The 12,912-nt window shown below is 38.8% G+C and overlaps 1 protein-coding gene across 1 annotated transcript in view; it reads left to right on the top strand.

Annotated features, from left to right (window-relative positions):
* The window catches only part of SEMA3D (semaphorin 3D), a 175,921-nt gene extending 164,231 nt beyond the window's left edge, over positions 1–11,690 (top strand). Inside the window, 1 exon segment of the mRNA XM_042469528.1 lies at positions 10,148–11,690. Within this exon segment, the coding sequence (XP_042325462.1) occupies positions 10,148–10,573 (426 nt within the window). The 3' untranslated portion in view covers positions 10,574–11,690.
* Positions 11,691–12,912: the final 1,222 nt, after the last annotated feature.

Here is a 12,912-nt window from a genome sequence, read left to right as displayed (position 1 = left end):
TTGTCTCTTTTGGATGAGTATTTTTACATTATTGCCTGTTTTCTAACACGGTGGCTCAATGGTTAAGATGCTGACTCTGACAATTGCAAGATTAGCAGGTCAAGGCCCAAGTGTTGTGTGATGGAGTGAGCTCCCATCCCTAGTCGCAGCTTCTGCCAACCTAGCAGTTCAAAAGCATACAGTATTTAAAAATTCAAGTCTGTAAATAGATACCACTTTAGTAGGAAGGTAATAGTGTTCTGTGCAGTCAGGCTGACCACACGTCTACCAGAGTTGTCATCAGACAATGATGGCTCCCTCTGCTTACTAACGGAGATGAACATCGCCCCCTACAGTTGGTTTAGACAATCTTGTCAAAGGGGAAACCTTTACCTTTTACCTTTATGAATGGTATGCAGCTGTCCAAACCACAATTATCACCTTTAGGCAGTTGAAATAGTACTAAAAAGACCACTGAGTATCATTTCCTCCTTGACAGCTCACTTAATGACACTATTATTTATGACAAGACAAAATATAGAGAACACCAAAAGAAATTCAAAGGGAATTTATCCTGCTGGTGCAACTCCCATTCTCGTTTGTGTGAGTCAGTAGGAAAGATAAATTGATGCAGCAGAATCATGGTAGTCAACAACTGGTTCCACATATACCTCTAACAGTGAATGTCATCGGTATAAAGTGTTAAACTGTGAAAATATGTGTATGTCAAAGAGCACAGTGTTAAGGTGTATTTCAAGGTTATTACAAGACAGTAACAGGAGGCTTGATATGCAGAAGGCTTCTCCCACTCATCCACTTAATTAGAAGGATTCTGGGACAGAGAAGAAATAGGTCTAATCCCTTGGAATGCAAAAATCAGACATTAATAATAGTGCACTAACAGAATTAGTCGATGTGTATATGTATGGTATATGTTTTGACATGTTATATTTGCAAAACTAGAGATTACTTTCAGATACTCTCAGGGAGGTAGCTGTGAAAGGGGTTAAGGGCAAATGAAGAAATTGGGGCTAAACAGGTAGCCCCAAAGGAGCAGCTTGCTGCCACCCCTTTGAGCACTGGATCGGGGCTGCAGCCCTGATCTGGTGATTTGCCAGCTCCAAAAGAAGTGGCAAAAAGCTGCTCCTTTTGGAGCCAGAAAAAAAACCACCCTTGCCGCAACGGCAGTGGCTTTTCCCTGTTTCTTTGGCTCAGTGTGCCTAAATGCTGCCCTGCAGAAATGTCATAACACTGCCCACCATCTGGTTGGGTGAGTGGCATGATGGGGTGAATTTGGGGTGGGTGACGGCCAGTCGCCATGCCCTCAATCCACCCCAATGCCAGTGTTTCTTGCCAGTCTATATGGCCTAATTGTCTCCCAAATAAGTATTCTTCCTCCTCAGATGAAACTTTCCCTCTGTCTCTATAATTTTAGGATTGCAGAGAAGAAGACATTGAAAATTGTTCAAACCAAAATTCTTATATTTGCTGAACAGAATAGAATTGTTATATTTTGGAGCCACAAATTCTGTCACAAAATTAAGAAAAGGGTGATGTATTGGATGAGGATAGCTACTTGTTTCAAAACAGAATAATTTGCAGGGTGGCTTAAGAGATGAAAGAGATAAAAGTGATGTCATTTTCCAAAAGATAATTCTCTGTTTTTTCCCAGCAGAAATGCTTAATCACTTTCTGCTTCCACATTGCATTTATCACAGCACACTCCTTCCCCATTCACCTTTTACCCTTTCCTCTACCTTCAGCATTCTTTCACATGTTGATTAATGATGAAAAGCAGGCTTTGAAGCCAGTCTCTCTTCACAGACAGGTGCAATGTTTTAACGTGAAAGAACTGGTACAATATGTAATGATGGACGTCTTCTAAACACACCATCCACAAAGGGCAAGTGGTATTGACTTAGCTCGATTCCGCTGTACTTTTAAATCCTCTCTTGCTTAATATACTTTAGTTGCTTTAAGCTTTCTTTCCTAAATCTTTACACCTAAGAAATGGTTCTACGAAGCTCTTGATTTAAGTGGTTCTTTCCCTGTATGTGTGCGTGCCTTCAAGTCTCCTGTTGACTTATGATGACCTCATGAATTTCATAGGTTTTTCTTAGGTGCAAGCAATATGTGGGTTTGTCAGTTTCTTCTCTGAAACGTAGCTTACAGCACCTGGTATTTGTTGTGAGGCTTTCATCCAGGTCCTAACCATGATTAGACATGATCTGGTGTCTTCGAGGCTTACACAATTATTTCACTGTAAGGCAAAATTAATTTATAAGCCAAAATTTATCTCAGTCTCAAAAATTATGAAAAGGAAATATTATTTTAGACAAAATAACAGTAACTTAGAATAGTGGCATCCAGCATGGATAGCTTTTTTGGGGGAAAGGTTTCAAAAAAATCTATAAACTGTAGATCTGTGAACATGTCTGACTCATAACTGCAAAAACTTCAATTTTTAGAGGAAATACCTGTATACCTATGGTCCAAAACACACTGCAGAAATAATCCCTTTTGAGAATGCTTTAACTGCCCTTGCTGGATATTAGGTAATTCTAGGGATTGTTGTTTTGTGAGACATTGAGCCTTCTCTGTGAGAGAGCTCTGGTGCCACAATAAACTACAAATCCCAGAATTCTCTAGCACTGGGTAAAGGCAGTTAAAGCAGTCTCAAACTGAATTATTTCTTCAGTGTATTTTGGACCTAAGAAAGCCAGATGCTAGGTGTAAGCAACACTGATGGTAATTGTTTTTGTTGCCTCCTCGCCGTATGTGTGCACTGTTGCACAAACATGCTGCTGCTGGTGACCGCCAAGTACTTCCCATGTCCTCCCAGATGTCATCCCATTGGATGGCCACACCTTTGATTGGCCATACAGTCACACATGTGATGCTCCACTGGTGCAAAGCATTAGTACATCAATGTGCGAGTGATACATTGGCAAAGCACAATCATGGAGGCCCCTCTACATGCCCCCATCACCCCATGCCCCTTGTTGGACTCTCTGGTTTGTATATATGGTAATGACATCCATTCAAGTTGTCACACTCATTTCTTTAGTTTGCCACAGCCCCACACTCATGTTGGGGCATTATGCAGGTGCAAAGATGCATATTTTCTGTGCTAGACCAAACATCCTGGGATTTGTTTCCTCTGATTTTTAGCCCCAGAGTGCAGCTTCAGTCCAGTTTCTTCCCACTTTAGAGGTGTGCATCATCTAAATGCCCCACCTTCAAAAGTTGGAAAACTTTTGCCCATATTTTCCACCCCTGAATCTTCAAAATTAAAATCTTAATCTGCCATTCAACAATTGATTCAGTGAGTCTGCTGTGGCTGGGACTAGTAATTGGATTTAAATGAAGTATATAATATAAATCATTTTTTTCCAAATATGAAGCACGAGAATATCAAATGATGACCAGAATTAATGCAACAAGCACCATATATTAGATTCAGACTTGCTCCCATTAGAAACCATGGCACTTGAAAATTAAGCCATGACTAACTTGCCCATTGATTTAAATGGGTCTGAAGTCTGACTAAATATGGTCCAATCCTGTGTGTATGAAAAACAATCAGTTCATCAAGCAGGAAAGTACAATTCAGGAGATGATAGCACTAGTTAAGTCTCATTGAAATATATGGAATACATGTATGGTACAGTTCACTTTAGTTCATTAGATTTAAAGGGATCACAGGCAAACTCATATGCATGACCTTGCTTCTGTATAATGATCCCTATGGGTTCTGTTCATACATATCTGGAATTAACAAGATGGCCCACCTTTAGAATTGTCACATTTTTGGACTGATTCCTATAAGCATGACAACTTGAGTTGCAGGCGTCTCCAGGGGATGTGTGAGAGTGTCTCTCTCTCTCTCTCTCTCTCTCTCTCTCTCTGTGTGTGTGTGTGTATCAAATGTCTTGGAAATCCTTCTATGTGAAGCTGTTATGAAAGCATTTTCATATAAAATTGATTGTCCTTTCATCATGATTTAATTTCTCCAGATTATACTCAGCATGTTTAGAACTGACATCATGCTAAATTGGCATTTGGTTTAGCCAAAATATTTGGATTTAATCAGGTTTAGATCAAAGTTTGTACTGTGTATTCTTCTCATACAGAGTAGTCTGTCATGAATCTTGAATCTAAATGTACAAAGGCAACGAAACCTACCAAATTTATTCAAATAATTTCCTGTCTTTGTGCAGTTGTCCCTGTGTATCAAACTTTGGGGCTATTCTCTGAATTTAATAAAACATTTTTCCATATGCCCTCCAGAAACTGGTATAAATTAAGCATTCAAGTGAAAGGTTAAAGATCTAGTAACAAGTAATGAAATGCCAGGTGTTTATGAAACTCCAGAGTCCTAAGTGGGGGGGGGGGATAAAGAGGGAAGGCAGAATGAGTTCTGAGCCTCTGGGCAAGCAGGCTAGCAAAGAAAAAGGAAAGGAAAGAGGGAAACAATTATGAAGCATGTGAAGTCTGTCATCATTTCATCCAAAATCAGAAAGAAGGAAAAGTGAACCAATGCTTGAAGACCATGTGTTGGCCTTTTTAAACTGTACATATTTAAATCTGAAGGCAATGAATACAAGGGAACACATGGGAATATGTGAATGGCTTGGGCTCATTTCTGTGTGTAAACTTATTAGAAAACCCAATTTTTCCTCTGCATAATGTGTTAAAGGCCTTAAGACCAGAATATGACAGATACCATCAATTTCAAATGTTTTACAAAGATTTTTTTTTTGTCATAGAGGTGTTCTCTTCAACATGTAGTATATACCAACTTGATCATCTGTAGTGAAGGCCCAGTGCCCTTGCACCTGTAACCCAAGCACAGCATATAGTAAGAAATATATTTCTTATGCGTGAGGATTAAAATTATATTTATTGCAAATTGGGCTGTCATACAAAGGCAGAAGGGTGGGCATTGATAGAAATACTCAACTCTTTATGTCAGTGCCTGAGATCATGCAGGGGAAGGCAAACTGGAGATCAGCATAACCCAAAGAAGCACTTCTTTCAGGGACGTAGCCAAGGGGGGGGGGGTTCTTGGGATCTGGACCCCCCCTTCCATTAGAAAAATGAATAGTGCGTGCTGCTGCACCGCTGTGCCCAAGCCCCATTATAGGACCCCCCCTTCCTAAAATCCTGGCTACATCCCTGCTTCTTTTCATTCTCCACATCCCTCACCACTGCAAATTCATTGCTACCAGAGGTAACACTTTGGTAAGATGTTTGGCCCATACAGAGGCTAGCTCCAGTTTAAGACTTTGTTGCTTCTGCTTTGACAGGAATGTTATCTGCCTAACCAAAAATTACAAGTGTTTACCTATTTTTAGTTTAGAAAAGAGCAAGTGCAGGATCCATGAATAGTAGGGACAAAGTAAACCAATATTCTTTCAGAACACTGGAGTTTAGGTTAATCCAGTGAATAGAGAAATAAGTGATACTTGGCTGTTCAAACTATTCCATCAATAGCAGTTCATTGTCACAAAATGGGTAGAAGGATTTAAAGGGTAAAAGAATACACAGATTTATTTGGAGGGGGTAAGTTTTATCAAATATTTATTAAACATTGTAGCTAAATTGATTTTTCATATTCAGAGGCAATATATCAAATGTTTATCAGTACACATCCATAACCATTGTGCCTTTATTGGAGACTTTTCAAAACCAAATAGCTGCCCACTGTTAGGATTGAAGATGCTGGGCTTGATAGCCTTATTCATCCAGACTATTTTTATGTTAATTATTTTCCAGATGGCTAAATGTTATCGTCTGTGCTACAGTCATAGATAAAATGTGTATCAAGTCCCAAACTAAATAGCCTATAGGCTTATCTCTTTCAGATTCATCCCTAGATCCTTCACAACTACCCCCATAGATCAATTTCAACTCTCCATCTCAAGTGATTGTAAATATTAGCTAAGATATCAATGCAGTCTGTCTTCTTGATCTTGCAATTAACTATTTTCCATTAAAGCTGTTACTCCATTCAATAAATATTAGTCAAAGAATAATATGATTTAAATTCTATTAAATGAAATGGCTTCTAAATTTTGCTGGAGGATGTGAGAGGCATTTTGTGTTATTTAGTGGTGCACACAAATGTCACAACAGACACAGTCTTAGAAGATAAATTCCTTCCTTTGTGAAAAAAGAGATACGTATATTGTCTAAGGGCCCTGATAGCACTATACGCAATTATATTGCTGTAATTCCATTTCAACTGCCATAGCAAAATAGAACCCTGGGATTTGTAATTCAAGCAGAAATATTTTTAGTGTCTTGCCTAACTGCAAACTTCAGGATTTCATGGGATAACACCAGTGGCATTTAAAGTGGAATCAGTGCTGTAATTGTTTAGTTTGAAATGGCCCTGCAAAGATGTACTTAGGGCAGAGAGAGATGGAAAAGGGAGACAGTTATAGTTTGATCGAAGGGATAACAACAGGATGCTAGTTGTTCCTAAACTGTTCCCAACTCAAACAATCTGGATAGTCTTTGCAACAGAACACCTAAGATGAAAATGCTACTGGTGAATGCCAAGTGAGTAAATGGGAAGACCATTCCCATTCAGGATGTGATGTTGGATGAGCATGCCAATTTGGCATGTATTACAGAGACCCAGAGACCTACAGAGCCCTGCAAGGCTCAAGTTCAGGCTATCTGAAGAGGCATATTATCTTCAAAACCTCTGCTCCTTTTCAATAAAATGTAAGGGTCCTTAAGCAAAGCTAAGCACTCCATATCCCACCAATTTCAGTTGGAAAGATCTAAGCATCTACCAATCTCTCTCTCTCTCTCTCTCTCTCTCTCTCACACACACACACACACACACACACACACAGCATCATGGCCATTTATTATGAAACATGGGCATCTGGATCTCTTTCCCAAAAGTTATTTTATCAGAGAAAAATAGGACAAAATAAAATCTTGATGCACTCACTGATCATTAGCCCCATTTTCTTGTTACTTGATCCTTTTTTTAAACAGCTGTCTTGTGGTCTGCAATGTAATTGATGGGTCAGCAGGGTGGCATACAGACAGCTGCACATATCTGTCTCAAAAATTGGTTCAGTGGCATAGTAGCTAGCCAGGGTTTATACTGTACATATGTATATTGTTGAGGGAGAAGGGAATTGTCCACATATTTTTGACATAAAGAAACAGTGTACAATCTACTCACTGTGAATAAATTTAATTTAGCCATCTTCATGCCTCCTGAATCTGTTCCTTCTGAAGTTTGCTAGAAAGGCACATGTGTCATTTGGGCAATTTTCCAGCTTCATTTGCCCCCAGTTCATTTTTTAAAATAAAGCTTTCAATAGAATTGTGCATTTTCAATGGTTCATTTGTAAAATAAGCATGGTGAAGAGTTTCTCGAGCATGCATGCTCTGTGTTACCTAATCAGACAGACTCTTTCCCCCTCACTGCTTTTCATCACATAGGCCTGAGTGTGGCAGTAGAAGGACAGATGCTGCCTTCTGTATGCCAGTTTCTATTGACATCACCTGCTCTTCAAAGAGAACATCCTATAGAAAGACCTGGCATAATATACTAGCTGAGAGAATGTGCTGTGAGCCTTGAAGGCCATGACTTAAATATCAGCTCAGCCCCTGACTTGCAATACCTGTTATTGACACGTCATATCTCTTCATTTAATTTCTTCATTTGTAAGATGTAGGCAAAAATAGTGACCCAAATCAGATAGTAGGGTGACTGAGTCAGGGTAACACTTGGAGCATTTATGAAATGGTTTATATAAAACATTATTTAATCTTTTAAAAGTATAGCTGTAAGTAAAATGCTAAGGGATGTTCTGGGTTCTTTTCTGGAGTGCTGTAATTTGGGGGTTTCTGGGGGAACAGTTCTTGATTTTTATTGTATCTGTTATTATATCTATTCACTCTTTTGTTGATCACATTTTATTGGACCTGCTTCCAAAATTATTATTTTTTATCTGAGGACTTTACCACACGAAGCTACAAAGCACCATATGAGGCTGAAAACAGTATTTCAACAGGATAAAAGCATTTTTGGCCAGTATAATATTGTCTCTGTTCTACTCATGTCTTGTTGCTGTACTGCACCATTTCATTGAGAGGCAAAACCTATGAATCAGCTCTCAATATTGCTATTATAGTGCAACTATTAAAGTGTGAAAAGGCCTCTGCACTTCAGTTCTGATATTACAGGAGCCACATGGCAGGATAGGGCCTGATTCTCTTCCTCCTCTCCCCTCACTATTCCAAAGCAGGCCAACTCTGTGCCTCTGGGGTATTCTTATTTTATTTTTAACTTTGCTGGGTTTTCTTACTTACGACTGTTTTGGGAGATAGTGGAGTGGGGAGAAGGTGTGCAAAAGGATTGGGGTTGAGAGGTGGATGAATGGGAGGTTCTTGAGACTGAAGCTGAGAGATTGTGGTGGGAAACAGGGAGAGGAATATACAAGGTGATACTGGTTGCAGGAAAGGATTCATATGCAGTATTTATATTGGAGGAATGGTGTATGATATTCTGCAGGGGATGCACTGCCCTTTATCTCCCAAATGTCAAAGGTTGCCTTAAAAAAAAGGCATGGGGTTAGCCTGGTTTGACTTAGCAAGTGGAAGTTCTGGAGTTCTGCGAGACCAGGGTTTAAATCTCTGCTCAGCTATGAAGATCCACTGGATGACTTTGGATAAGTCTGGCTTCCTTGTTAAATAACCCATTCTCCTTTACTTTGGAACAATTATTCTCCCCATATGTTGTGGTCCATTGTATGAGATATGACAGCATGTCAAAGCTATAGGGGGGAAAGTGTGTGTGTGTGTGTTTCAAGTCACCTGTCAACTTATGTTGATCCCATGAATTTCATAGGGGTTTCTAAGGTAAGGAATCCTCAGAAGTGTTTTTACCAGTTCCTTCCTTTGAAATTTAACCTACAGCACCTGGTATTCATTGGCAATCTTCCTTCCAATACTAACCAGGTCTGATCCTGCTTAGCTTCCAGTATCAGTATTCATTCTTTGAAACTGATGCATATCTTGAGTGACAAGCATCCATAACACAGAACAATGTTTTTTTCCTTTCCACTTCCGAGGAAGTCAATAGCAAACCGCCTCTGAATGAATCCTTCTAAGAAATCACCATGATAGTATCACGTTAGGGTTGCCAAAAGTCAGGAGAGCCTTGAAGCACACAACTACACCAACAAATTCTTTGGTGAGGAGATCCTTTTGTGAAGTAATTATTTGTGACAAGAAATGAAGAAATTATACACATTCACACACCGAAAAGTAGTTAATAATGCAGTGAATGAAACCTGCTTTCCAAGGATAAAGTCCAGCTGCTTTTTCTAGTCTTCCTGCTCAATTCTTTGAACCAGAACCACAAGTTTAAATGGGTCTGTTCAAGGTAATCACCTCTAATTTTATTAGGTCTTATTGTTTCTCCATTCTTTTTCAATTGTCCTCTTTTTTAGTAACCAATGCTGGCAATTTTGTCATGTTCCCCACTATAATTATTACTTGAATGTTAAAATGAGTGAAAATGAAATGCTGACTTCAGCATCAGGAAATGTTTACTGCAGCACATCGATTACAAAATCTGGAAAAGATGGTTGTGGTTTCCCCCTTAATTCCTGTATTATATATTCCGTCTTATTAGCAGACTCTAAAAGGCTAAGTTTGTTAGACCTCAGTGTTTCAAATACTTAAAATTCGTAGTGCAGAAAATGCTGTTTTTTTCTTTGATTGGACACAAATTGCAGTTCAAAAGGTTCAAGAGTACAATAATCCATACCATGCTGTTAGAATAATGAACTTAAAGTATGGAAACTAGCTCTTTCAAATTAAGTACTCTTTTTTACCTATATATCTTGTACCTACTATTTCCAGTCAGTACTGGAAGTCTCCTGTGGTGCTCAATGCCTGTTGCAAGGGACAGGAACAGAAGGATGGCCAATAAATGGCTGCTTGAGCAGCAAGGCAGAGTTTTTTAGTCATTTTAATTATACAGATTTTAAATAAATTGATTTAAAATATTGTTTTAGGCTATAACAGTGATATCAGAAGACTGTGGTATTAGTTGCTGCAGATACTTGAGATTTTATTTTGTTTTGATGTTTCTGGACAATTATTTGTTGTTGTTTTTACCTAACAGCTGAAACCTGATGAAAGAATCATCAAGACAGAATATGGACTGTTGATCCGCAGCTTGCAGAGAAAGGACACAGGAGCATATTATTGTAAAGCCCAAGAGCATACATTTGTCCAAACCGTTGTGAAATTAAATTTAAATGTCATCGAGAATGGACAGATGGAAAACTCTCAGAAAACGGATGATGAAGAAGGCCGGGTACGGGATCTGCAAGTTGAGTCTCAACTGAGGTATAAGGATTACATCCAGCTTCTCAGCAGCCCCAGCTTCAGTCTGGATGAATATTGTGAGCAGATGTGGCATCGGGAAAAGAAACGGCAGCGTAACAAAGGTGGACCAAAGTGGAAACACATCCAAGAAATGAAGAAGAAACGGAACCGGAGGCACCACCAACCTGTGGGCCAACACATTAGACTTGAGTCTACATAGTTTGTGTATTTTATTTAAAGAAAGGACTTTTTTGAAAGTGAAAAAAATACTTTTGTTACATTTTCTGGACCCTCCCTATTGATGATGCTTCTCAAAGAGACCCACAATGCACAGTCCTTAATATATACGAGACCCCATGGAAGAATACACTATCACTTGGAAATTTTCTTCAGGATCTGAATGCTATTCAGTAGCTCTCAAGTTTTTGTTGAGATCACTCTGTTTGCATCTTGGACTCTGAAGAGTTAATTTATGTAATGTTTTGAATGCCTGTCCTGCTGGGTATTTTTTTTCTTTTAAAAGCATAGGCCAGGCTTTTATTGAATAACTGCTAAGAGATCTGCATTTGTAAGTAGTCTGAATGTACTAATAAAATATATAAGGGTTACTAAAAATGCTGGGGGGAAAATAGGTTCAAAAATGGGCTGTAACACATTGATGCTAGGTTAAATTAAAGGATCTTCCATTTATCAGAATTTTTTCTCCCCTCCCCTAGTTTTTATTACACAAGAGTTCAGTGTGTGCAACTGCATATGCACATTTCCTGGTCAGCAAGGCTAGGATGGGTCATTTTGTAAGTTGGGCAATAGCACTGATTTATTCATTAAAAGCAAATGTAAATTTGACTTTATAGTAAGAAAGGTAGATCTTTGTTTATTTGGGTATATGTAGCAACAAGTTTGAAGACCATCTGCTGAGATGACATGTTGACTCAAATTGGAACTGCCAACAAAGAGTAAAATGTCTAAGAAGCAAGTGGGAGGTAGACACACAAATCCTGTTAGTAACTAATGGGATTTGTGCCAGCACCTCTTCTGTCTGTCTCTGAAGACACACACACACACACACACACACAATATCTATGTGTGTCTCGTCTCACCTCTGCTACTTTAATTCTGTCGCTGCTTTACATTTGCTTCTTTGATACAAAAAGTGGCAAAATTAAATCCATCAAGGAGAATAAGGGAATCGATCTGTTAAGTTGTCATGGTGAAAACAGACTTTTACTCAGCTGTTTATTCTTTGTGCAAAGGTCTTGTATATTTTAGAGACAGCGGTGCATTGTCAGAATTAATGTTTTATATTTTTTACTAAAATAAAATGAAAACAAAGTCCATGTGTAAATAATGTGCAAGTTAGAGATGGGCAGCTTTGCTTTTTGTTGTTGTTGTTGTTAAAAAAAAAAGTGTCCTAGTTTTAACGTTTTTGCTCTTCCATAGATGTATATGCCTATTCAGAAGTAAATCCTGTTGAGTCCATGGGGCTTTTTACTCTCAGACAAGTGGATATAAGCATGCAGCTTCAGCCATCCTGGCCAAGGAAAAAGCTGGGTCAGATGCCAGGCTGATTTACACCAGCTTAACCTTAGGGTATCATCTGTCTGCTTCAGTGAACCTGGTTTATAGTGCCAGAAATGAGATCAAACAAAACTAGCATCTCATCTTATTTTTCAAGCTGTCCCTAAACTACCTTGCCTTCTGACTAGCAACACTCCCAGTCCCTGCCTTTCTTTTTCTATGTCTTCCTCCTCCTCACCCCATATAAACACACCATTTGCTTTTCATGCCTCTTTGACTGTGAAATAACAAATTAGCCACTTCCTCACATGGAGAGAAGCTTTGATGGGTACAAAAACAACAGGCTTTCCTTATTTCTCATGCATTCTGTTCATCTTGGGAGCAAAGTCTGTGGGAAACCCATGTAATTGGTGTGCTGCTTATTAAAATGAAGTGCCAGCATTGACTCTCAGCTCTGGAAAAATTGCCATTATCTATTGTGGCTGTGTATGTGTACCTACATTATTTCTGGTTAATAATTGTACAAATGTGTTTTCTGCTCTGTTCTGTTCTGTTTTGTCCTTTGATGGGGTTATGGGGATAATTTTCTGTAAATATAAATGTTCATGAATCACATAACCATGAAAAAAAACCGTATCAGAGAAGTAATTCATTTTAGGACCCCACTCTGAACCATCAATTAGTAGGAAAATACGTCAATTGCTTTTGCCAGATTGCCTGACACACAATATTTCATATTGGTAGAATCCAAAGACATAGCCATGTTAGTCTGGAAAATCAGTATTTGAACGGATCCTATAGTACCTTTGAGACTAACTGAAAGAAGCAAGAGCATAAGTTTTCATAGATTTGAGCCTACTTCCTCAGAGGATGTAGTCTACCAGCTTTCTTTCTTTCAGTTATTCTCAAAGGTGCTGCAAGATTCCTTTGCATTTACTATATTTCCTCTCATCTCCTAAAAGGTTTGATTGTCCAATTGTCCATCCTGTCATGAACCATACCTCTCTCTCTCGCTCTTTCTTTGTGTGTGTGTGTTAATGA

Source organism: Sceloporus undulatus, chromosome 5, assembly GCF_019175285.1.
Source record: "Sceloporus undulatus isolate JIND9_A2432 ecotype Alabama chromosome 5, SceUnd_v1.1, whole genome shotgun sequence".
Taxonomy (NCBI): domain Eukaryota; kingdom Metazoa; phylum Chordata; class Lepidosauria; order Squamata; family Phrynosomatidae; genus Sceloporus; species Sceloporus undulatus.
The sequence above is the reverse complement of the archived record's forward strand: the minus strand, read 5'-3'. Positions and strand labels throughout refer to the sequence as shown.